Genomic DNA, 27,663 nt, shown 5'->3' with positions numbered 1-27,663 from the left:
GTGTGAGGTAAGTTATAGCAATTACATGACAGGACATGGCTACATGAATTTATGAGGTAATATTGATTCCATACATGATGTAGGTGCTGATACTACGCTAGCTAGAATATGATGTCTGAGGTGAATGTGGTCATATAATCTGTAATGTGAGGTGATAACCCCAGTAGTATACTCCCTGACACTGCAGACATGTTTTGAGACAGAGGGAGAGAGAGATAAGCATTACATCTTTATAAGCCCTACCCTCCCAGTAAGACACCAGGCACAGATATGTTGTGCTCCTTCCTGTTAAAGGGAACCTGTCAGGTCCCATATGCATTCTGAGCTATAAGCAGTGTGTTGTGTGGCCTAATATCTCCTTCCTACCCATCCCTGTGTTGTAATATTGTGGAATGTGAAAGTAATAAAAAACGTTTTATTACTTACATATTTCCTATGTAAATGAGCAGGTCTCCTAGCCCCATGGGCGTCGCATTGCCCTGTGGGCGTTTGCATGTTTTGCATGGTATCATGCACTGTGGGTATGATACCATGGATTTACATGTGCCTTCGCGTCTTCGGATCCCACGCGTGCGCACTCACCGTTCCCGCAGCCGTTATCGGGGTGCTCATGTGACGCCCTGTACCAGCCAAGTAGTCACAGATAGAGCCCCGCACTACACCAGTCCCCTAACAAGGTGTCATCAGCCAACCATTAAAACCCTAGTCACCCCCCTCAGGGCTTGGTGGACACACCAAGGGGCAGAGCCAGGCAGTTGGCCACGCCCACAGAGGGCCTCAGAGTTCAGGGTTCAGAGAGCCTGAGGTGGAAAAAGTAGTCAGTTCAGTTTGAGAGATCAGTTCGAGAGTTGAGTGGAAGCAGGCCTGTGTGACAGGCCTGTAGCAGACTGACAGGTGCCAGGGTTGGAGCCCGGGCACCTTTGGCTAGGAGGCATACGGAGGCCTTTGCCTGCAGAAACCGGGAAGAAGGCTCGGTGGAACCGTGGTGGACCGGGACAGGGTAGTGGCCCGCTGGTACCGACCCGGGGAACCGACTCAGAAACCGGAGCACAAAGAGGGTACTCAGACCCTGAAGCTAGGTCCAGAAGCTACTGGGGGATAGCTAATTAACTGATTGCGGCCAGGACTATAGGTCCTGTCCCACCCAAAGTTCCGACAGAAGACAACAGCCCAACGAGGGCGATAGAAAGCCACTGCCATGGCAGAGAGATCCCATGGGCCAGCGTCCACCATCAAACAAACAGGTGCAGGAGAAAGGCAGAGACCACCATCCGGATGGGGGACCAGACTGCAGCCGGCTGCGGGCACCGACCACCATCACCTTGGTTTACCAGAGACTTGTGTATTTCTAATTGTGAGCACATCGGTGCCGATTCTGCGGAGAATAGAGCCTTTATGGACTGTTCCCACGATCTCAGAGCTCGGGGGCACTAGCGCAACGAGGGGGATAGGGCTTTCCAAGCAATCGGCCCACTGAAATCCCAAGCGTGAGCCCCTGAGAGCAGGCTCCCTCACTTAGCCACAGTGGGGAGCGGGGCCCGGCAAGTTGCAAGCTACTGAGCCACTACAGTGAATCTAAATTTTGTGCCAGGAGGCAGGTCACTGATCATCAGGCAGTGCTGCAGGAGACGGGACCTGGACGAACTCCCCTCAGAAGACAGCGGCAGTGAGAGACTTGCTTTACCCTGTTGTCAGCGTCTGCTTTATTGCTGAGTGAGTACCTGAATGACCCTTGCGACCAGCAAGCCTGTGTTCCCCCTGCATCCCACTCTACAATCCAGAGTCCCGGGGCCTTCCCCTACCCGTGCAGGGCAACGACACCTTGCTGCCTCATTCCATCACCTTGGGTACTCCCAATGGCAGCGGCGGTATTCCCCCAATTACCGTACACCACGGGTGTCGTCACGAACTATACCTCCCCTGTAAATATCCCCTTTCACTTTTGAGTGTGGCCCCTAGCCCCGGGTCCAGAGACCCTCGAGCCATGGACGGTTTATCAGAGCGATCAGCTGATCACCCGGCGGCCGCTTTTTGAGAGCAATCAGATGATCGTTCACAAAAAACGGCTGCTGGTTAAACAGTAAAAAGAAAAATCTTTTTTTTGTGTCGCGGGCGGAGGGGTTGGGAACGCCGCTCGCCTGGGTATCGCTGGTGCTCGGGTCCGGTGCTTTCTGCTCCTCGGTGGCTCGAGCATGGGGCCGGACCCGGGGCTCGAGCAGCGCCTCCTCGCCAACAAGTGAAAAGGGGGAGGTTTGTGATGGGATGTCGGTTATGACGCCACCCACGGGTTGTGGTGATGGTGGGCACCACTGCTGCTGGTGACGGTGTTCTCCCGGGAGCGATGGCGGAGAGCAGCTGAGGTGTTGGCCCCTCCGTGGGTAGGGGCTGTTGGTCCCGGGGCCCCGGTTGGGGAGTAGGGAGGTATATGTGCAGGGGCCGAATGCGGGGAGGTAGCGTGGGCGCGGGTGCAATGTTGCAATGCAGCACGGTGCCGGATGGCACTGTTGTACTCACTCAGACACAAAAGGACAGAGTCTCTGGTAAACCAAACGGCTGGATGGACGGGGCCCACAGCCGGCTGCGGTGTTCTCACTCTCCCCAGACGGGTTGATGGTGGCTGTCGTTTCCTGCACCTATGTATGTGTATTTGACTCCTATGGCTTCCCACGGGTAGTCCGCTCCCAGGCGTGTACGTGTCGGGAGAGCCCGTTTTGCCCGCAGGCGCTGGCCCTTGGATCTCTGGCCCTTGGCGGTGGCTTTTATCCAGACGGGTTGGGCTGTTGCCTTCTGACGGGACTTGGTTGGGAATGAACCCCTGAGGTCCAGACCGCAATCAGAGAATTTGACCTTTTCGGCGGCACCTAGCCTAGTCGGGGTCTGAGTACCCTGCCTTGGTGCTTGGCTTCAATCTGCTCCCCGGTTCGGTACCGGCGGGCCACCACCCGACCCCGGTCCCACGGTTCCACTGATCTCCACCAACTCCTGCAGACGGCCACCACGTCTGCCGACCTTGCTGATTGTGCCTGGGCTCCAACCCAGACACACACAGTCTCTACTCCTCACACTTCCACTCTCAACTACAATCTGCTGTCTTTTCCCGCCTCCAGGCCTGTGAACTCCTCGGTGGGTGGGGTCAACTGCCTGGCTCCGCCCCACCTGGTGAGGACATCAAGCCTGGAGGGAGGCAACAAGGATTTTGTTTGACTGGTGTCACGTAACCAGGGGAGGGTGTGTGTGTATGTGGTGTTATTCTGTGACCCCTGGGGATCCAGGGCGTCACATTTGCAGCATCAGTCACATCAGTTGTGCCACTATCTGCAATGCATCTGTTGCATCAGTCACACAACTGATTGTGGCTGATGCAAAACAACGAAAGTGTGAACATAACCTTAAGGCCACTTAACACACAGAGATAAATCTTTGACAGATCTGTGGTTGCAGTGAAATCATGGACATATTGTTCCATTTGTACACAGCCACAAACTTGGCAATTTCACTGCAACCACAGATCTGCCGCAGATTTATCTCTATGTGTAAAGTGGCCTTTACTGTGAACAGTTAAGCAGGTTGAAGATGAAATTCAAATGACCACTAAATACCTACAGATATATTTGCTTTTTTTCCAGATTTCTTGAGTTATACTATACGCCATTGTAATATAACAAAAAGTTTCATAATAACATTTACAGCTAATAGCACAGACAGGGTTTCTATCAGCACCCTCCATCTCAGAGGCCCACCTGGAGCTACCACAACTGCAAACTTTATTGGTATGCACAGCGTGTCGATAGAGTTAAACTATGCGCTACTGCAGGGTGACATGATCTCCCTGCACTACCGCGCTCAGACTCACAGACGAGGTGGCGGTGTGGAGCAGTGTGGGGATGTCATGATGCTGGTACTTTGTATGCCCTAGCATGATGACATCACCACCCTCCCACGCCTTGGTCCTGTCGACAACGGACACCTAGGGATCCATGGGCAGGTAAGTTTAAGATGTTTTGTTTTGGTTTTTTTGCTCATGGGGAAAATCTTGGGGGCCATGATACAGTGTGGGGTAAATACTGGTGCCAAACTGCAGTTTTGGGAAAATGCTCGGGGCCATATTTCGTGTGAGGGAAGTACTGGCGGCCATATTACAGTGAGGGGGAAATACTAGGGGCCATATTGCACTGGGGGGGGAATACTACGGGCCATATTATAGTGTGGGGAAATAATGGTGGGCATATTACTGTGTGGGAAAACCACTGGGTTCCATATATACAGCGTGGAGGAAATACTGGGGGCCATATGACAATGTGAGGATAATACTGAGGGCCATATTACAGTGTGGGTGGAATATTGGGGGCCACATTACAGTGTGGGGGAAATTCTGGGGGCCACATTACAGTATGGGGAAAATACTGACGGCCATATTACAGTGTGGGGGAAATACTGGGGGCCATATTACAGTGTGGGGGAAATACTGGGGGCCGTATTACAGTGTGGGAAAAATACTGAGGGCCATAATACAGTGTGGGGGAAATACTGAGGGCCATATTACAGTGTGGGGAAAATACCGAGGGCCATATTACAGTGTGGGTGGAGTTGTGGGGGCCATATTACAGTATGGGAGAAATACTGAGGGCCATATTACAGTGTGGGAAAAATACTGAGTGTCATATTACAATGTGGGGGAAATACTGAGGGCCATATTACAGTGTGGGGAAAATACTGAGGGCCATATTACAATGTGGGTGGAGTTGTGGGGGCCATATTACAGTATGAGAGATATACTGGGGGTCACATTACAGTATGGATAAAATACCGAGGGCCATATTACAGTGTGGGTGGAGTTTTGGGGGCCATATTACAGTATGGGAGAAATACTGGGGGTCACATTACAGTATGGGGAAAATACTGATGGCCATATTACAGTGTGGTGGAGAATCGTGGGGGCTATATTACAGTGTGGGAAAATACTGAGAGCCATATTACAGTGTGGGGGAAATACTGGGGGCTATATTACAGTGTGGGTGGAATAGTGGGGGCCATATTACAGCGTGGGGGAAATACTGGGGGTCACATTACAGTATGGGGAAAATACTGACGACCATATTATGGTGTGGGGGAAATACTGGGGGCCATATTACAGCTTGAGGGTAATACTGAGGTTCATATTACAGGGTGGGAGAAATACTGGAGGCCATATCACAGTGAGGGAAAAACACTGGGGGCCATATTACAGTGTGGGGGAAATACTGAGGGCCATGTTACAGTGAGGGAAAAAACACTGAGGGCCATATTACAGTGTGGGAAAAACACTGGGGGCCATATTACGCTATGGGGGAAATACTGAGGGCCATGTTACAGTGTGGGGGGAATAGTGGGGGCCATATTATAGTGTGGGGGAACTACTGGGGGTCATATTACTGTGTAAGGGGAATACTGAGAGCCATATTACAGTGTGGGGGAAGAGAGGGAGTCATATTACAGTGTGGGGGAAATACTAGGTGCTATATTACAGTACGGTGGGAATAGTGGGGGCCATGACACAGTGTGGAGAAAATACTGGGGGCCATTATTCAGTGTGGGAAAAATATTCAGGACCATATTAAAGTGTAAGGGAAATACTTTGAGCCATCCAAACAGTAATAATTAGAGGATGAAATCCATACCACATAAGATTAATAGATATAAAATAAAGTCAATAATATAACATTATCAAAATGTGGGGATATAGGATCAATAGAACCATTCGGATTAGAATTTATTAAACCAAAAAAGAAAAAAACGAACAAGGGGGTCACTTGTATATTGTATTAAATCTTTATTATCATAATTAAAATTATACATAAAAACACACACACGGCTGTTGACTGGAAAAAGGCGTCAAAAACCTGCATAATATGTGAAGATCATAACAATGATACAGTACAATGATAAGGCAGTAGGGATAGTGTGAGGGAATTCAAGGACGATAAATGGATGAACAATTAATTATAAATAATTCAGACACAGCAAAAAGTGTCAAGTACTAGGAAGATGTGGCTAGTAATCATGCCACACTAATAAGGTATAATCAGCAGAGAGTGCAGCTGATAACAAGCAAGGTAAGTATCGTTCCTGATTTCCACAAACACTAAACCGGCAGCCTCAAGAAAGCAGGTAGAATGTAAAGAGGGAGACGGCTCAATGAGTCTTCGACCAGTAGGGGAAAGAAAAAACATATAGTTTTAAGTAATATTAAGAGAGTGTCAGAATTGGCACACTCCTGTCACTAAATAGTGATATATTCACCTAGGGTCATAGAGCACATCCTCCTCAAGGTATGCGGCGCCTGCCCCGACGCGCGCACGTTTCGTGACGACTACTTCAGGGGGTGGATGCCATCCAAACAGTGTGGAGAAAATACTGGGGGCCATATTACAGTGTGGGGAAATACTGAAGGTTATTATAAAGTGTGAGTAGGGCCACTGGGGGCAGCATACAGTGGTGGGGTTACTGGGGGCCACACCATGAGGTGGGGGATTTTGGATTTCGTCATACAGTGGAGGGCTACTTGGGGCCATCATACCTTGAGAGGGGGCTATTATGGGCCACATTAGGCCATGTATATGGGAGCTCTGTATCTATCAAGCTGTGTATGTGCAAGCTGTGGGGGACATCATGCTGTGTAGAGGGGATCAATATATGAGGGAGAATCAGGACACATTATTACATGTTAAGTGTGCACTTAAGATGCATTATTTTTTTATAGGGGCACTCATGGTATTTTCATTGTGAAATGGGCACAATGGGGGCATTATTACTTTTTAAAAGGCAACATGTGGGCACTGTTTTCTTGAGAACTTGTGCAGTGCATTATTTTTTCTAGGGGGCCATTTTTCCATTTAGAGAGCAGAAAGGAGGCATTATTACTTTGTAATAGGCACATTGTTGTATATTATGTGGGATTTCCAGAGGATCAGTAATAGGGACACATATGGCAGCTCAGTATTGGGGTGACAGTAGGATGAGGAGTTTGTGCAGGTTGGGAATAGACAGGAACGGTGCTGGAAATGTGAGAAGTCAGATGTGTCTTTGTTGTAATCTCTGCAGACGAGTCATGACTGAAAGAAGTTGTCATGGTGGTCTGGGCCAGATGGAAAAGATAGCAAAAGTGAGCGACTCCACCAGAAAGAAAAGCCCGGACGCCTGCCCTGAAGGGGCTCAAGGGAGGGCAACATGACTGAGGAGGGATGCTAGGCCTGAGGGTTAGCAAGGGGTTAAGGTGTAGGGCAGTTTTGTGCGGGAAAAGTGGGAGGTGGAGTTATAAGTGCGGTGGGGCCATGTAATTGGCCAAGGGGTTGTTAGTTGTAGGATAGTATATATAGGGCTGTAGTATGAGGTGGGAGGTTCATTCACTACCTGAAGACGTCCGGAATTGTAGCTGACTCACTTGGATCCCGAAGATTGAGGGCCTCGTGGTACAGACCAAGAGGAGGGTGGAGGAGCAGCTGCAGCGATGATGGTCCGGCGACGTCGGTGGCGCTGAAGATGGTACCCCCCGCCTCCGAAGCGGCAGCGCAGATCGCGGCTTTCTTAGCGCCGAAGCCTGGAGACGACACCGAGGAGAGGGCGGCGGAGCCCCAGCGGAAGACCCACGGCAGCGGTGGCGGACCCAGGAGACGGGACAACGCGGGGCCCAGGCCGGAAGCTAGGCCGCGGGCATCAAGGCAGCGGGGCGGTGAGTGACGTGGCCGGCCTCCCCTCCATTTCCGGTTCGCGGGTCGCAGTGGGGTGTCGCGGCTGCGTGATCCGCCGCGCTCACCTGCCCCGCCGCGCTCACCTGCCCCGCCGCGCCCACCTGACCCGGCGCGGTCATGTGGGTCGGCGCGGTCACCTGGGCAGGCGGCGGCACCTGGGCTGGCGGCGTGGTCACGCGGGCTACGGCGCGTTCACGTGTGGACCTGGGAGAGAGGACATCGCGGAGACTGTATCGGGACGGCGGCAGCGGGGCGGTGACCGATGTGACCGGCCTCCCTTCCACTTCCGGGTCGCGGCGCGCACTGGTGACGCGGGCGTCGCGGCCGCGTGACCCGGCGCGGTCACGTGGTCTGGCGACGCGGTCACGTGATTCGGCGCCGGGGTCAGCTGACCCGGGAGTGTCATCGCTGAACCCTGCAGGGATCGTCGGCTGGAGAGCAATAGGTGGCCGAGGATTTCGCTGACCAGACGGCAGTCCAGCAGCGGTGCGGGCAGTGGTGAGTGACATCACTGGCCCTTGCGGGTTCATGTTGATACGGCGCAGGGGTCAGTGTGACAACATGGGCGGCGCGGCCACGTCACCCAGGGCGCGGTGCGTGGTCTGGCGGCGTGAGCACCTGCCCCTGGCATCATGGTTCTCTGAATCCGCACAGGGTTCATCGAGCAGCGGCGGCATGTCAGTGCTGAGCCAGAGCTACACCTTGACAGAGCGTGGCGGGCTGGGGGTGCCGAGTTAGGGTGGGCCCCTGAGACCTTGAAGCTGGGTTCGGCGGGGACCCAGGAGCGGTTGGATCCCTGCATGGAGGCAGTCTACGTATGCGCGGCCGGAGCCCCCCCCCCGTTTACGGCTCTGGGTCAGTGACCATCTCCTGAGGCGTCCCCCGGGTTGGGCAGCAGGTTCATCTCGCTGGCTGTTGCTGGCGAGGTCCCAGTCGCCTGTTTTCTGCCCAGGAGGAGGACAGCCTGCGTCGGTCGGGGAGGATACCAACGGTGCTCGACGCGGAGGACACGTGACGGCTGTTCCGGGGGCTACCCCGGAGTCAGCCTGGTAAGCTTAAGGTTCACTTGCACCTCTTATTTAGGTTTTGGCCATTTGTTGGTGGTGGGGGTTTTAAATACTTCTGGTTGTTGGCTGGTGTTAAGTCGTATGTTTCTGGGCGTTGCGGGGTTTTAATAACGGACGTGATTGGTACAGGGTGGACGGTTATGAGGCGGTACTATGGTGAGGTTCAGGGTGGTTTGTGGGGTCGCGATGATTAGCCGCACCTCTGGGGGTTTCATGGTCCAGTAGCAGGTGTTGGGGGGGGCCTTTTGGCGGATGGGTCTGCACTCACGATTGGATCATTAAGGACCGTGGTGTTGTTCCCTGAGAGTGTGGCTGTGGGTATCCATTTTGGTTAGGTGTCTCAGAACAGGGGCTGAGTGTTTGTGCGGGGTTTTGTTGGTTGTTGATTGGTGGTGATGGTGGGTACAGGGAGGTTGCTTGTCATCAGTCGATGGAAAGGGGGTGTGTTGTCTGGTGTATTGTCTGCCGACATGCCCTTGGTTTCCCCCTCTTTCGCTGAGGCAGCAGATCTCTTCATTGTTCACTGGGGTTGTTCCTACGCAGGAATGCTACTGGTTTAGGCATTATCTACTTGCATGTTGTATTTGAGCTTATTTAGTGCAGGAGGCCATGTCCGGGGAGTCGTTGCCTGTGTCTATGGCAGATTATTGGAGCTGTGGGTGGTATAAGGGGTAGTAGGGACCTTCCATGGCTGAACTGGATATTCTCGGCCATGTTTTGCTGGTTGCCGCTACTGTTAAGTGCCCACCGGGGGGTTGGTTGGGGCACATAAGTATCGAGTACAGGGTTTTGGTTGTAGGTTTACCACCCCATTGGTTCTGGTTATTGTCTGGGTTCGGGCTGGTGGAAGATGGGTGGTATCAGTAAGGGGCCCGTGATTTATTTGGGTCCAGGGGCCAGGGTGCTCCTTGGTTGAGGTGTTTGTAGACACAGTGGGGTGTTTGGTTTTTATATTGCCAGTTCCTTGGCGAAAATGTTGACGGTTGCTAATTGGCTTTTGGTGGATAGTGGGCTGCTTGTCGGGGGGCCCGTGTTATAAGCGCGAGTAAGGTGCTTGGTGGCCTAACTGCATTTGACGGCATATTCGCCGTTGCTTCTGGGGACGGTTATCAGATGCACTTTCTGGGTCTGCGTGGGAGAGACCTTCTCACTGGCTGGTACGCGGGCAAGTACGGTGATTCTACCTGTCGTTTACCAGGGTATCAGGTGGTGGATTTGATAGGGTTTTGTTTTGTTTCCATCCTTGGAATACACAGGCACCGTGGCTGCAAGAGGTTTCTTACGTGAGATTTAGGTTTATGATTACTACGGGCTGGGGCTTCAGGCTACTTGCTGATCTCGATGCCCAGGTTTGGGCTGGACTAGGCTAAACTTGTGGTCAGGCATATTTTGCCCGGTTGGATTTGTTTCCCATCGCGCAGCCCCGGCAGATTGGGGTCGGGGTGCGCGAAGTATGGGTGACGAATGTTAGGGGGATTTTGCGGGTTGATCAGTGCGTCTGGGATTACTGGTGGTGTGGTGGGTTTTACTTATCGGTTGGGAGGCCTGATTTGTAGGTGGCCATTTCCGACGGTTCACTGGGCGGGTATCTGGCGCCCGTAGGAGTGACGTTTTGTATTGCTTTAGGGGGACCATTTTCATTCAAGGGCAGTCGCCACATAATTGTGATTCAGTTTGGGTGCCGGTGGGTTTGAGGCAGTGGTTTTCTGTGCTGGATGTCAGGAGCCCACATTGTATAGCCGCTAAACGGTATTGGAGTGGTTATTGTGGTTTGGTTAAGCAAGCAGGGACTAGGGCTTCATGCGTCAGTTGGCGGGGTCGCGGCAGGTTATGACACAAAAGATCCCGGGATTGAAGGCTTGTTGCTTGGGGTTTAGGGTTTTTGAAGTCGGCGGTGGGTCGGGCGCCATTTTGGCGCACTCAGTGGATAATTTGCTGGGGGCTCCCCCCGGAGGGCGTTTTCAGTTCTGGCGATGGACAAGTATTTTGTTTGGTTGCCGTAATGTGATTGCGGTTAGCAACTAAGGCTTGTGGCACGAATAGGGCCTGGCGTTGGTTATGGTAGTCTAAGGCTTAGTTGTGTTGGTGCCGGGTACTGGGATATGCAGGGTCAGGCTAAAGTGTGGTTAACGGTGTCCCCAGTTCTTGAATAGCAGGGTGGGCCTTTAGACCCTTTTGGTATCCCGGGTTGGGTGTTGGTCGCCTTCATGTGGTGGGCATGTATTTAACGGGCCTTTTACCGGGGTGGTCATAGTGAGGATTTTTGTGTCACATTTATTTGATAAGGGTGGCGTGTGCTTCTTTGTGGTTCTGAAATGCGCTAACGGTCTTCCATGGTTGTGGTTCACATGCTTTGGGTACTTTGGGATGAGCCTTATTGTCTTCCTGCGGTTTGGGAGCATTCCCAGGTAGGTAGGCGTTTTAGTGGCGGTATTGAAAAGACTTCGTGTTCGTTTGGTAAAAGGGGCAGTGGCGGTGGCTACTTGTTCCAGGCTTCCCGTAAGGGATACGATTGGTTGTGATTATGCGGTTGGCCGCGGAGGTACGCCAGACCTACACGTTGTACGTGCGGTCGAGCAGGGCATGGCAGTGGGGGGTTTGCTTCCTTTATCTTAGGTTTGGCGAATGGCAACAGTATGGGGGTCTTTTCAGACCTAGGATTGTTGAGTGGTTTGTTTTTGATGTTGCCAGGGTGGCCATGATCATTAGTGGATTGGTTTGGTTATGGTCATATAGTGAGCTATATTAGGACTGGTGTTACTAATTTGGGAGGAGGGACCCCCGGATGACTTGACAAGGCACTTGTGTGGCAGTGACTTGGGCGTTGGGAGGTCCCTGGTCTTGTTCCGTTCCTCAGGCGTGCCGGCTTTAGGCCTCTTGTATGCCGCCAAGGTGTTTGTGCTCGTGTGTTCGGTTGCAATGGATCACTTGTTTGGAGGCTTGCCGGGTTTGTCGCCATGGCATGTTGTCAGGGAAATGCCGGCGAGCTAGGAAACATGGCGTGTGCTCTTTGTTATCATTAGGCAGGTTGGCTTGGTTGAATTATTAGTTGGGGTGCTTTTTGAGGTGCCTGCAGTGTTGCTGTCTCAACGAGGCTGAGTGCGCGTCCCATTCTTTCGGGGTCGGGTCGGCGACTCAGGCTGCTCGCTGGTGACTGGTCGCGCAGGCTGGGTGAAGGATCGGACCCTGGGTGCCAACTGGGTACAGGTACATATTTGGTCGGTTCTTTTGCAAAGATGGTTCGGGGCAGGGGAGTTTCAGTCTCTGGTGAATTGGGCGGTCTAATGGTGTTCGGTTTAGTTCCATTGGTATTGGAATTAAGGCATTGGTTAATGGAGCCGTGGTCACGGCCCTGGTTGGTCTTTGGTGGTGGGACTCGCACGTACAAGGTGTCATACGTGCTCGCTGTGGCGTAAAGGAGGGGGGTATTTGAAGTCGCTGGATTGCACAAAGAGCGGGGGGGAACCCAGTGCAGGAACGGGTTACCCTTGGTGGTGCAATGGTATGGTTGGTGGGTCCCTGCTGTGCTCGGTCACAGCGGGACATGTTAACGTGGGACCCTGCTGTGCTGGGTCACAGCAGGGCATGTTAATATGCTGGGTGTCTTCGAGCCGGTGTGGTGCGGCTGAGGGCACATGGTGGAGCAACAATCGGCTGGGTGTCCTCGAGCCGGTGTAGTGCGGCTGAGGGCACATGGTGAAGCTGGTGTTGCAATCATGTACAACAGGACTCTTCACTTACCCCCCCTCCTTTGTTGGTGGTTATGTTTTATGGAGTTATTACTATATTTATGAATAAAATGTTATTGATTATTTTGGTGATAATAAACGAGGCTGCTGTGGCCTTTTACATCCAATGTCACGCAGTCTGTGTTTTATTTTGGGTTGAAAAGCGGTAGTAGGTGGATAACTGGTTTGGGTCAGTACGGCAAGATAGGGCCACCAGTCAGACGTTCCTAAGTCAAGAAAAGCCCGGACGCCTGCCCTGAAGGGGCTCAAGGGAGGGCAACATGACTGAGGAGGGATGCTAGGCCTGAGGGTTAGCAAGGGGTTAAGGTGTAGGGCAGTTTTGTGCGGGAAAAGTGGGAGGTGGAGTTATAAGTGCGGTGGGGCCATGTAATTGGCCAAGGGGTTGTTAGTTGTAGGATAGTATATATAGGGCTGTAGTATGAGGTGGGAGGTTCATTCACTACCTGAAGACGTCCGGAATTGTCCCGCCCACCCGCCCCTTTGGAAGATTTCTGGAGATCGACATGGAGAGACGAAGAGGATTGACCTTGTCGCAGCAGTCGGCGTAAAGGAGGGGGGTATTTGAAGTCGCTGGATTGCACAAAGAGCGGGGGGGAACCCAGTGCAGGAACGGGTTACCCTTGGTGGTGCAATGGTATGGTTGGTGGGTCCCTGCTGTGCTCGGTCACAGCGGGACATGTTAACGTGGGACCCTGCTGTGCTGGGTCACAGCAGGGCATGTTAATATGCTGGGTGTCTTCGAGCCGGTGTGGTGCGGCTGAGGGCACATGGTGGAGCAACAATCGGCTGGGTGTCCTCGAGCCGGTGTAGTGCGGCTGAGGGCACATGGTGAAGCTGGTGTTGCAATCATGTACAACAGGACTCTTCACTTACCCCCCCTCCTTTGTTGGTGGTTATGTTTTATGGAGTTATTACTATATTTATGAATAAAATGTTATTGATTATTTTGGTGATAATAAACGAGGCTGCTGTGGCCTTTTACATCCAATGTCACGCAGTCTGTGTTTTATTTTGGGTTGAAAAGCGGTAGTAGGTGGATAACTGGTTTGGGTCAGTACGGCAAGATAGGGCCACCAGTCAGACGTTCCTAAGTCAAGAATGTCAGCTGTAAGTCACCATCCATAACTGTACTCTAATCTCTTACATGTTCTGCAGGACTGGTTGCTACCACTATACGGTCATCGTATGGCAGTAATATCAGTGTTAATCTTTGTATAGCGATTTTCAGTACCAACACGGACAACTGCTAATGTTCCCCTATACCTAACATTAGTCTGTGCCACCATAGTTGTACAAAAGGTTACCTGGTCATGGGCCCACTCAGATGTTTTGACCCCTTCCCCCACCACCACCACCCCTTCCCCCACCTGAGCTGAACCCTTAGCTTTGCCTCTGGTTTCTATATTGTCCAGTCTAGTCGATTTATTCCTAGTTTCCACTTAGATTGAGAGAAAAAACACATTTCACGAAAAAAGGGCTTACTATTCTGTCTGTATGTTGAGAAAGTTCTTTCAGGCTAAGAAGTTAGTGATTTTCTACCGATATCCAAGAAATACAAATTAGCTAAATCCCTCCTGCTCTGCTTTCTAGCATTCCTGATAGTACATGGGGGAGCGTTTTCTCTGAATTCTGCCTAAAGGCACGCTTTCTGTTTCCTGGAGGCTTCTATTGCCCAATGCCAAAAGAAACATTAATTTAATTAGTGAAACCTGGAGATTGGGCTGAGACTCCGAGACTAAAATCATGGTTCAATAAACAAGATTTAATTTAAAGACTTGAGATACTGTAAAAAAAGTAGTTGGTTCTCAGGGGAAGAAAATATCTGAAAATAAACTTTTGCAGCATTCGGCAATGATATTTACAAAAATATTCATTTTAAAGCAGAATATATATCAGAGTAGTTTCATGTTTCACGTTGATCCATTTTTTGCTGGAAGTTGAAAGCTGAAAAAATGTTTTAATGGGAAAATAGCCTAATAAAAGCAAAACATAGGTTCACATTTAGTGAGCCTTTAATGTCTCCTTAAAGGGAACATGACGGCTGATACATGCTGCACAAACCGTGGGTGTATTATCCCAGCCAGGTCTGTTTGACTCTGTAATGCTGTCGTATTGCGCACATGTAGGAAGAGACATGTCACAGTCACTGTCGGCGGGCGGATAGAAGCTGCCGGAGGACCGCCTGCACGAATAGTGCACAGTGCGGCTCAGTCCCTGTTGTCTATTGCAAGTATATTTTACTCTAAAATGTAGCAGCATTACAGAGTCAAATATACCTGGTTGAGATAATACAGCCAATGGTTAATACATACCATCCATGGTTTGTGCAGCATGTATCAGCTGTCAGGCTCCCTTTAACCCCTTCCCAACATTGGATGTACCCCGTATGTCCTGCAATCACCAAGGACGTATAGGGTATGTCCTGACGATTGCATGGGCACAGGTTTTCACAGCCAGGGATGGTGCCCATGCTGTCACTTGCTGTTTACTCCCCTAAATGCCGCAATCAATATCGATCACAGTATTTAGGGATCTGGGAGAGAGAACATGCTCTCTGTCCTTCTCCCCTACGATCGGTGTCTCCATAATGTGGTTGTGAGGGCCCAATGATTGCTGTGGTGACCCAACGTTGTCATGACAGCCTCCACATCATCAGGGTACAGAAAGCCTCTGGGATCTTGTCAGGAGCATGATCCCAGATGCTTCTGTCAGTGCTGCCATGTCTCCTATACTATATTGCAATGATCATGCATCACAATACAGTATACCTGCGATCAGAGTAGTAAAAGGTAATGTCCTACATAGGGACCAAGTAAAAAGGTTAAAAAAGTTAAATAAAAAATTGAATAAATAACTTTAAAAAAATCATTACATAAATAATAAAAAAATTAATATATAAAATATATTTATGTAAAAAAAAAGGACATATATTTGATATCTCCGTGTCCATAATAACACGATCTATAAAACTGTCACACTAGTTAACCCCTTAAGTAAACACTCTAAAAAACAAAAATAAAACTACAAAAACTCTCTTTCTATCATATCTCTTGCTGAAAAAAATAGAATAAAACACAATCAAAAGTCATATGTAAATAAAAATGGTACAACTGAAAACATCATATTGTCCCACAAAAAACAAGCCACCATACAGCTTTGTCAGCAAAAAATAAAAAAGTTATAGCTCTCAGAATACAGCAATGCAAAAACGTTTTTTTTCAATAAAATTGTTTTTATGGTGTAAAAGCGGCAAAACATAAAAAATATATATAAATTTGGTATCCCTGTAATTATACTGACCTGAAGAATAAAACGGTCTCTGCCAATGTGATATGGCACCCTTAAACCATTCCAACTAAATCTGAACTCAAATATGGTGCTCCTTCCCCTCTTCACTTTTGTATTGTGCCTCAAAAGTAGTTTTTGACCATGTATGTAGTATTTGTGTACTCAGGATAAACTATACAACAAATTACATGGTCCATTATCTCCTGTTACGCTAGTAAAAATGAAAGATTTGAGGTTAAAGCAATATTTTGTGGTTAAAAATATATTTTTTCATTTTCACGGCTTAACGTTATAAAATTTCTGTGAAGCACCTGGGGGTTCAAGGTGCTCACTAAACATCTAGGTAAATTCCTTGAGGGGCCTAGTTTCTAAAATGGGGTTACTTCTGGGGGTTTCCATTGTTTAGGAACCTCAGGGGCCAATGGGACATGGCACATATAAACCATTACAAATAAATCTGAACTTAAATATGGCAAGCCATCCCTTCTTCACCTTGCACTGAATATTTGCGAACTTGGGAGAAATTGCACAACAAATTGTATGATGCATTATCTCCTGTTAACCTAGTGAAAAGGAAACAAAAGCAACATTTTTGTGGGAAAAATATATTTTTTTATTTTCATTGCTCAACGTTATAAAATTCTGTGAAGCATTTGGAGGTTATAGGTGCTCACCAAACATCTAGATAAATTCCTTGAGGGGTCTAGTTTCCAAAATGGGGTCACTAGTAGTGGAGTTCCACTGTATAGCCACATCAGGGGCTCTCCAAATGCGACATGGTGTCCTCTATCTATTCCAGAAAATTATGCCTAAAAAAGTCAAATGGCGCTCCTTCCCTTCTGAGCCCTACTGTGCGCCCAACAGTAGATTTCCAACACACATGGAGTATCGGCATACTTAGGAGAAATTTCACAACAAACTGTATGATGCATTTTCTCTTGTTAGCCTTGTGAAAATGCAAAATGTGGAGCTAAAATAACATTTTTGTGGAAAAAAGTAAAAATTTTCATATTTTTCTTTCACATTGCTTTAGTTTCTGTGAAGAACCTAAAGGGTTAATAAACTTCTTGGATGTTGTTTTGAGCAGTTTGAGGGCTGCAGTTTTTAGAATGGTGTCACTTTTGGGTATTTTCTGTCACCTTGTCCTGTCAAAGTCACTTCAAATGTGATGTGCTTCCTAAAAAATGGTTTTGTAAATTTTGTTGCAAAAATGAGAAACTGTTGATAAACTTTTAACCCTTCTACTTTCCTAACAAAAACAATGTTTTCAAAAAATGGTGCTGATATAAAGTATTCATGTGAGAAATGTTACTTACTAACTATTTTGTGTGACATAACTCCCTTGTTTAAGGGCATAAAAAAATTGCTAAATTTTCGCCTAAATTCCAATATTTTTACAAATAACTGAAAAAAAAATCTATCTACAGTAAGGCCTAAGCCACACGGCATGAAAATCGGTGTGAGTGGAATGCGATAAAAAATCGCATTCCACTCGGACCAATATTAGCATGTGTGTCAGCACCCATAAGTGATTATTTTCTCACCCTAATCGGACCAAGAAAACAATCGTAGCATGCTGTGACTGTAATGCAAAAGAAAAATCGCACTGCACTCGCAGTACATGGTGTACTGCAAGTGCAGTGTGAGAATGACAGTAGCAGGCTACGGAGGAGGGAGGGAGATAAATCCCTCTCTCCCCTCCTCAGATCCGGCCCGCCCCCAGAAGCTGAGGTCCGCTCGCACGATCGGACCTCAGTCGCAGGGACACTAGCATGACACTCGGCTCCTGCTGTACTGCCAGTGTGAGTCAAGTGTCATGCTAGGGGATTGCAGTAATCCCTGTGTGGCCCCAGCACAATATGTCACGAAAACATTCTCAGAATCACTGGGATCCATTTAAGAAGCGTTTCACAATTATTATCTCATAAAGTGACGCTGGTCAGAAATGAAAAAATTGGCCTGGCCAGGGAGGTTCAATCAGGCTTCGGCGGTAATGGATTAAATACAATAGAAAAAATGTTTTTTTTTAATATAAAATTAAAAAAGAAAAAATACACATTTAATATTGTTGCATTAATTTGTAAAAGTCTGTTCTATCAAAATACAATAAGTTAATCTGAACGGTAAGCGGTGTAGTAAGAAAAAATAAAAACTCCAGAATGTCAGTTTTTCGGCAGCAGCAATGAAAAAAAAAATGTAATAACAGGAGATCAAAACATCGTATATACCCCAAAATGATATAAATGTAAACATTAGCTTGAGGCACAAAAGCTAAGCTCTCATAGTGCTCCATATCATGAAAATTGAAACTGATACGGCTGTCAGACGTTGCGACACAAGCAAAAAAAATGTTTTTTTTTACAAATTTCTTTCACAACTTCAATGAAACAAAAACTACTCATGTTTGGTATCTGTGTAATCATACTGACCTGGAGATTCATACTTCCAGGTCAGTTCTACAGTAAGAGTAATGCTGAAATGAAAAAAAAAAACAAAAACAAAAAAAGAATGCAGAATTGCACTTTTTTTTGGTATTTTGCCACACTTGCAATTTTTTCTGCTTTTTATTACATTCTTTGATAAAATGAATGGTGTCATTCAAAAGTACAATTTGTCTTGCAAAAAAACAAGCCCTCACACGGCTATATCGCCGGAAAAATAACAACAAGGTTTGGCTCTTTTAATAAGAGGAGGAAAAAACGAAAGCGCAAAAATGAAAAATTGCCCAGTCCGTAAGGGGTTAAATATTAAATGTATAAGTATGAATGTCTTTCCTTAGACTGAATTATGTTTTGGGTATCACATCATTAATTGGAAACTGGAAGCTTGAGAATTAAGGCATAAAAACAATGCTTGTCAAGAAAACCTTTACTTTGCTTCATCTAAATGACTTCACGTATGCTCAGTATGTTAGATACATTTTACCAGTAAATGAATCTAGCAAAGTTAATTATGCTAATTTTTGGACTAATCATTTTGAACATATATGATTATGGTTTTCTACAATTAGATTACACCATGATTAAGCTGGATATCTATAATTCTTTACTAAAATTGTTCCTTATTATTATTGGTAAGCGAATCTGTCCCTGTCCAAACCTGTAAGATTACTTAAGGGGAACCTTTCACCATGAAAATACCGTCCAATCTGCAGGCACCAATCTATAGAGCAGGGGGAGCAGAGCAGATAGATATATAGTTTTGTGAGAAAATATTCCGTTTAATTTGGGTATTAATCATTTAAACCTCTGCTCCTTCTGGGATTTTTGGTCCAGTTGGCAGTCCTACCTGTGATTGACAGCTATCTTTGCATATGTGTGCATACAGTTAAGGGTGCTTTACACGCTACGACATCGCTAGCTATAGCTAGCGTTGTCGTGCGTGATAGCACCCGCCCCCGTCGTACGTGCGATATGTGGTGATCGCTGTCGTAGTGAACATTATCACTACGGCAGCGTCACACCCACATACCTTGTCAGCGACGTCGCTGTGACCGTCGAACAATCCCTTCCTCAAGGGGAAGGTGCGATCGGCGTCATAGCGACATCACTGCGGCGTCACTAAGCGGCCAGCCAATAGATGCGGAGGGGCATAGATGAGCGGGACGTAACATCCCGCCCACCTCCTTCCTTCCTCATTGCCGGTGGACGCAGGTAAGGAGATGTTCATCGTTCCTGCGGTGTCACACATAGCGATGTGTGCTGCCGCAGGAACAATGAACAACATCGTACCTGTGGCAGCAGCAATGATATTAAGGAAATGAACGACGTGTAAATGAGCAACGATTTTCACGTTTTTGTGCTCTTTGATTGTCGCTCATTTGTGTCACACGCTGCGATGTCGCTACTGCCTCCGGATGTGCGTCACTAACGACGTGACCCCGACGATATATCGGTAGCGATGTCGCAGCGTGTAAAGTACCCTTAATAGTTATCAGTCACTAGGAGGACGAAAAATCCCAGAAAAAGCAGAGTTGAAACACAGGTCATATACTGAATCTTTTTTCACAAAACTATATATCTATCTGCTCTGTTCACCCTGATCAATAACGTTGACTGGAGATTGGACATAACTATCATGGTGAGAGGTTCCCTGAAATGAAAGAAAAAGCTTCCTATATAGACATAGTTACATAGTTACATAGGTCAAAAAAATACCTAGGTCCATCAAGTTCAACCTTTCTCCACCAATTATACATTTTTTTTCCACTAAATTATCCAGCCCTTTTTAAAAGCTATTTTATGCTAATATGTGTCAGAATAGTCTCATATTCGCTATTGAACAGTGACAATGATTGTTTATTCTGGATAAGTCAAGATTCAACCCATAGACTAATTCTGAAATAGGCAAACCTCTAAGGTGTCATTCAGATATCCATGTATAACAGAGTGTAGAGTGGTGCAGGGCACTAGTCGTGGGCAAGGTGTTGTTCCTGACGCCCTGGCACAACAACATGAAAAGCATGGCCCTGGCTGGGGGTGTGGACTTGTGTAGTGTGGGCCATAGTCCAATGCAGGCCGCATGTTGCTGATGGCTTCGGTTGGCCAGGACCGGATGACTACTTGTTCCACCAATGAGACGATCAGTTCAGTTTAAACAATAAAACGTTACTTAATAGTCCTTCCTTATCAACGTTATATGCGAGATATTAGGCACTTAACTCCAGCACATATCAGTTGTACAAAGCAAATTGAGACACACTTTCAATTTCATCTGGGTTATTCCTGTTCTTACTGGTCCTGCTAGTTCCAGCAAAATTCAGCCTAGCAGCATAGTCCAATCTGTGACAGTCACTTCCCCTTCCTCGGCTGCACGTCTATTCTCTTCACAAAGGTGGGGATCAAGGTGTTTGCCAATATGGTCAGAGTAAAACCTTTAGCTGTCAGATGCTTTGGTAGATTCTGCTGGGAAAAGTCAACTAAGTTCACAGACTAGTCCATCTCGGTCCATTACCTTTGAGCTGTAAGCTACTTGGGGCCTTGCTGCTAGAATTTCGTCCTCTGGACCCTTTGGTCTGGGGGCCAATCCATTGGAAGGTTGGTCTTTAGACTTAACGTAGTCCTGCACTTTGTCATGGTTAATACTTCAGGATCACACTATCTCCTTTCTCCTTTTCTTGCCACAGTTCACCCACTGCATGCTGCCTTGATGACCTTCAGACTATATGTCCATTCCTGTCACACACTGGTCCCAACTCACATTCTAGAACAGTGATGTCAAACTCAAATACACAGAGGGCCAAAATTAAAAACTTGGACAAAGTCGCAGACCAACCTAGTAGCGAGCCCCACATAGTCCTCAATATAGAACATTGGGCCCCATATAGTCCTCCATACAGATTACTGGGTCCCAAATAGTCCTTTCTACAGAATAATGTATACCACATAGTCCTCCATACAGCATAATGGGCCCCTCATATAACCCTCGATACAGAATAATATGCCCAACATAGTCCTCCATACAGAACAATGTGAATCACATAGTCCTCCATGCAGAATGATATGCCCCACATAGTCCTGAATGCAGAGTAATGGGCCCCACATAGTCCTCCATACAAAATAATGGACCCCACGTAGCCCTCCATACAGAATAATGTGCCCCACACAATCCTCCATACAGAATAATGAACGCCACATAGTCCTCCATACAGTAATTGTGGGATCCACAAAGATCCCCATGTAGAATAATGTGCCCCGCATAGTCTTCCATACAGAAAATTGGTCCCCACATAGACCTCCATATAGAATAATGGGTCCCACAAAGTCCTCCATATAATATTGTGGGCCCCACATTGTCCTCCATATAGTATTATGTGCCCCATATAGTCCTCCATATAGTATTATGGGACCAATATAGTCCGCGATATCGTATTATAAGCTCCACATATTCCTCCATATAGGGTTCTGAGCCTCACATAATTCTAAATCTAGTATTATTATTATTTTATTAAAATATAAATAAATTCTTAACTCTCCTGTTTCCCCTGCTGCTCCTGTCTCAAGAAAAAGTGATCTGAATCTCTGCACTGTTCAGTACAACTGGCAAGAAATAGTGATGTTATTGCGCCAGGTACAAAATGATGGGGGCGGACGTCTTCCAACTTCTATCATTACTTTCTACTGTATTAATGAAGTTGAAAGTGTGATGCCGGGCATGGGGAGAGGAGGGCAGCGGTTCCGGCTCCCAGAATCGCAGTTCAAATAAAATTAGCTTGCTGGCCAGATTTAGTCTGAGGGCCAAAGTTTGACATATGTGTTCTTGAAGGAAACCGCCCCTTTCCCTATCAGGGAACCCCTCCCATTTTGAGCTAGTGCCAACACTTAACTGTTTCTTACCCTACAGTCTGGTAACCACTTGTAGAGTCTTGCTGTACATTACACATTTCATCAAAATTCACTTATCACATTATTTACAAAGATGCAGGACACAATTCACATGACATCACAATAATGTGATTGGTGTGTTCAGGGAAAGCAACGCTACATGCAACCAGTCCACCTCCTTACACGAGTATGGACACTGTCAAAACAACAATTGCAGCCAGCCCAAATTACTAACACCTGGGCTTGATGCTAGGTGTCAATTCACAGCTTATATCAAGCCCACAAGAAATACTACAATTGCCAATGCACCAGGATAATTGGAAAGAGCCAGGTAAAGTGCCAGAATTGGTGCATTCTAATGGATACTCCACTTCTAGGGATGCAGGCTGCTATTTTTAGGCTGGGGAGGGCTCAATAACCATGGGTTTTCCCAGCCTGATAATACCAGCCCCTAGCTGTCTGTTTTGCTTGGCTGGTTATTAAAAATAAGAGGACCCTATGCTGTTTTTTAATAAAAATTATAAAACACAGTGGGATCCCCTCTATTTTTGATAACTAGCCAAGGTTAACCAGAGAACTAAGGGTTGCAGTCCACAGCTGTCTGTTTTACCTGGTTACGGAAAATAGGCTGGAGCATTTTTCTCTTTTTATTTAATCCATATCCACATGTTTGCACGGCAAGTGCCCCCCCCTTTTATTTTCTTCCTTTTGCAGCCCATTAGCCCTTACTACAATTATTTTACAATCATTTTAAAGAACCAAAGTTCGAATTCCCAGTTCTTTTAACTAAAGTCCGGTGAACCCGGGGATCCACGGTTCCGCTCATCCTTACTGAACAGTGACAATGATTGTTCAAACATTTCTGGATGAGTCAAGCGTCTTCACATAAACTAATCCTGAAACAGGCAAACCCCTTAGGCATCACTCAGATGTACATCTATAATGGTCCAAGCATGGACTGTGATGCACAGATTGGCCATAGGTCTCCTGACCTAAAGTTGGTTTGTACTTGGTACGTGATACATGGATGACTGAATGTGGCCTTAGGGCTATTTCACACGTTTGTGAAATTAGATCGGATGTCAGATCAAAATGCATGGACTGGCCATTGCTCACCCGACCCGTGCAGGATAGCTTTATATATATCTATGAAGCTGTCGAGCTCAAGTCAGGGATGCCGTGACCGGTCCATGCATTGTGATTTGACATCGGACCAAATTGCATGGACATGTCAACGAGCCCTTAGAATAATTTGCACTTTCATTCAATATAGTCTTAAACTGCACCTAATACTATATATTGGTGCCTATTCAACATTTTATATATTCTTTGAATTATTTCTATTAATTCTTAGAATTATTTCTCATGACACACTTATGATATTACAATACACAGAGCCAGCATTACATATTTGCTGATTTATACCTCTGTTGAAATTGCACGCAAATTTTACATTTTAGACATTTATATCTATAAAACGATTCTCAATATATCAGTACATACACACTCACCTGCACCAGCTCCACAAGTTGGAGAAAGTTGTCCATTGGAGCATGTACACATGTTAGGTCGTGAACAAAATCCATCTCCACATGAGTTCCGACAGATTGCTGAATGAAAACAGAAGACAATTAATCTTTTCACTGCTCCAATTGTTATTTGCCTTCATTAATATTCATGCAGGGGTGCACATGGAAGACAAAAGAATTCAGTTTTGGACCTTTTTAGTTGCAGGTCCTTGATTGGCTGTTAAACTCAAACTATTCACTCTTGGGTCAAACTTTTTTTAGTAAACATACCAATATCTTGTGGCCACCTGGTTTTCTCAAATCCTTCACAAATATCTAGAATTGCCAGTAATGTAAAAAAAATGTATGCTGCGCTGGTATTGGGTGCCCTCACCTGCCATCCAATTGCAATGTAATAGCTTTATCATTTAGAATATATGCTAATAAATATATGCGTTGTCACTTGCACTGAGGATTTTCATTTTAGGAACTTAAATTATTTGAAATTTAATAAAAAAAAAATCTGTTACCAGGTTTCTAGTTTTTTTTGCAGCCAAATCGGAAAACAACATAAAGTAGAGGCATAATCTTAGATTTCTCTGATGTTTCACTTACTGTGCTTCTTGCTATAGTTTTGAGAAAATATTGTTTTATCAGGCTATACCTGTCCTCCACCACACCACCATTTTTCAGACTATGCAGTATAGGCAGGAAGATTTAAATTAGTGGTGCAAGTGGAGTTAGACAGGGCTCACCACTAGTGAAGGGCAAACTCATAGATATCCGGGATCAGTGGGACTGACTTAAACAAAAAATTGGCTCCGGCACGAAACTGATCCCAGATATCTGGCCAAACACTGGTCCCCCATATAAGTCTATGGGGGCCAGAATCATCAGGTGCTTAAAAAAGGTAGTAGAAGGTATGGGGGCATTAGAGCAACCACATTATACTTACCGAGTCTCCAGCGCAGCCACAACGGCTTCCTGGTCGCTCATTTTACTTCCGGTGTTGCTCATTATTGCTCATCCATATTCACCGCTTCCCTCGCTCACCGGCTGTCCTGGCGTCTGTGATTGGTTGCAGTTAGATGCGCCACGAGCCTGTGTGACAGCGTCTGACTGCTTGCGATCACAGATCCTGTCTATGTGTTACTATTGTGGTATAAGAATAAATAAATAAATTGGCGTAGGGTCCCCCCGTATTATGATAGCACAAATAAAGCATAGGGCTACAGGTGGCAGACCCCAGCTTATCTTGGCTGTGTATCAAAATAAAGAGGGACCATATGCGGCTTTTTTAAAAATTGCGGTCCCTCCCAATTTGGATACCCAGCCATGATAAAGCCCGACAGCTGTGGGCTGGTATTCTCAGGCATGCTTTTTAGGTCCCCCAGCCTAAAAATAGCAGCCTGCAGCCACCCAGGATTGTTGCATCCATTAGATGTGACAGTCCCGGAACTTTACCCGACTCTTTCTGATTGGCCTTGCGTGGTGGTAATTGGGGTAATAAGGTGTTAATGGCAGATCACAGCTTACACTAAGCCCTAGATTAATAATGGGAGGCGTCTATGAGTCCCCCATTGCTAATCTGTAAGTGAAAAGAAATAAACACAAACACCAAAAAAATTTTTATTTCAATTAAAATACAAAAAACATAATTTTTCACAAATTTGTTACCATTCAAAACATCCAGGTCCGACGTAATCCACACAAGGGCCCACGACGATTCCGGCTCTGCTACATCTGAAGGCACAGCTCGAGGCCATAGAACAATGATCGCCTGCTGTGAGCTTCAGGCAGAGACTCAGCCACAGGGATCAGCGGTGATGTCACTCAGCTGGAGGCTCCCACAGTCCTTTACCTGTGATCTCAGGTGACCTCATTAAACTTAGTGAACTCACCTGCATCTCCTGGCATAAAGCCACTGATTTCTTTCCAAGTGATGCAGATTTGGTGCTGAAATTTTGACACCATATTTTTGCACCCATTTTACACCTCCCAGCAAAAAAAAGCATCATCATCATACCCCATGCCGTTTTGATGCATTTTTTTGCCAGGAGGTGAAGGTTGGGTGCATGAATATCGTGTAAAAATTTCAATTGCCATATTTGCATCTCTTGGCCCAAAAATGCAAAAAAACCGTTGATGCCGTTTCAGTGCTGTTTTCTGCCAGGAAGTGCAAACTTAGTGCTGAAATGTCTTCACCAGTTTTTAATGCCAAATTTGCATCTCCTGGCAGAAAACTGTACCAAAATTTTGTGAAAACCATTTTTCTTTTGCAGTTTTGAGCCAAGAGGTAACTGACTTTACTGAGGTCACCTGAGATCAGGTTACCTGAGGTCACAGCTGAAGGATCATGGGAACCTCTAGCTGTCACCGCAAAGAGTGATTTCACCGCTCATCACTGTGGCTCAGTCTCTGCCTGAAGCTCATAGCGGGTGGTCATTGTTCTATGGCTGCCTGCTGTGCCTTCAGATGTAGCAGAGCTGGAATCTTTGTGGGACCTTGTGCGGATTACGTCAGACCTTAGTGTTTTAGGGGTTAACAAATTTGTGAAAGTGGGTGTTTTTTGTATTTTATTTCAAATAATAAAGCATTTTTTGGTGTTTGTGTTTCTTTCTTTTCACTTTCAGATACAGATTAGTAATGTGGGGCATCTCATAGATGCCTCCCATTATTAATCTAGGGCTTAGTGGCATCAGGGCAATTAGGAAAAGCCGGGTAAAGTTCTGGGATTGTCACATCTAATAGATGTGACAATTATGGGTGGCTGTAGGCTGTTATTTTTAGGCCCAATAAGCATCAGTCTCCCCAGTCTGAGAATACCAGCCCCAGCTGTTGGGCTTTGTCATGACTGTGTATCAAAATTTGGGTTGATCGCATGCCGGGTTTTTTAATTATTTATTTAAATAATAATAATAATAATAATAATAATAATAATAATAATAATAATAATAATAAAAAGATATGCAGTTCCTTTTATTAAGCGCATGGCTGGGGGCTGCAACCTGTAGCCGTATGCTTTATCTACCCTAGGTATCATAATACGGGGGGGACCCTATGCCAATTTATTTCTTTATTTTTATACCACGATAGGACTGCAGACAGGGTCTGTGATTCCAATCAGTCAAACGCTGTCACACAAGCTGGGGGTGCGTCTTACTGCAACCAGTCACAGATGCTAAGACTGCCAGTGGGAGCAGTGAATATGAATGAGCAATGAGTGGCCCCGGAAAAAGAGAGAGCGGCCTGGAAGTAGTTAAAGCTGCGCCTGAGACTTGCTTTATTTTTATTTTTTCCTTTATTTTTTTTATTTTCCAATTTGCCAGACCTCGATCACTAGCTGGAGTTTCCTGGGAATTCTAGACCCAGGACTGGCACCCGGATACTTTTGAAACCATGCGGATTTAGACTTTTATAGTCCGAGTCTGCCCATCACTACTCATCACTGAGGGGACCAGCAGATCTGTAGCAGATAAAACAGTGATTTTATCAAAACTACAACAAGAAGCCTAGAAAGTAATACACTCATGTAATCATGGTCCCTACCCGTATTTTATGCTGCTCTTAAAGGGAACCTGTCACATGTAAAAACGCTATTAACTTGCAGATATAAGGTACATTTGCAGGTTACTAGTGTTTGAAACCTGCCTGGCACCTGTATATTGAACTCCGCTGTCAGAAGGAAATGAACTTTAATCCTCCAGGCAGTATTTGGGTTTCAGTCATGGGGCGGTCACAGCTCTGTGTATGGAGAGCGACTGGAACCGCATCCCCCGCACTGACTGACAAGTGGTTCTAATTCAGAATGTGGTGGCGCGGTTACTGCAGCCGCTTTCCTTACGCAGAGCAGTGACTGAGCCCGTGACGGCTCTGTCCCAGTGATTGAAATCTGAATGCTGCTGAAAGGATTAAAGTTAATTTCCTCCCAGCAGAGGGGTTCAATGTGCAGGCGCCAGGCAGGTTTCAAATGCAATTAACCTGAAGAATAACCCTATATC

The 27,663-nt window shown here is 46.5% G+C and overlaps 1 protein-coding gene across 1 annotated transcript in view; it reads right to left on the bottom strand.

Annotated features, from left to right (window-relative positions):
- Positions 1 to 27,663, bottom strand: part of LOC142314091 (fibrillin-2-like) — a 272,627-nt gene that overhangs the window by 183,416 nt on the left and 61,548 nt on the right. The window contains exon 3 of the mRNA XM_075352444.1: positions 23,666 to 23,764. Within this exon, the coding sequence (XP_075208559.1) occupies positions 23,666 to 23,764 (99 nt within the window). The remainder of the gene's footprint in view (positions 1 to 23,665; positions 23,765 to 27,663) is intronic.

Source organism: Anomaloglossus baeobatrachus, chromosome 1 (assembly GCF_048569485.1).
Source record: "Anomaloglossus baeobatrachus isolate aAnoBae1 chromosome 1, aAnoBae1.hap1, whole genome shotgun sequence".
Classification (NCBI taxonomy): Eukaryota; Metazoa; Chordata; class Amphibia; order Anura; family Aromobatidae; genus Anomaloglossus; species Anomaloglossus baeobatrachus.
Note: the sequence above shows the minus strand (reverse complement) of the source record. Positions and strands in the feature narration are given on the sequence as shown.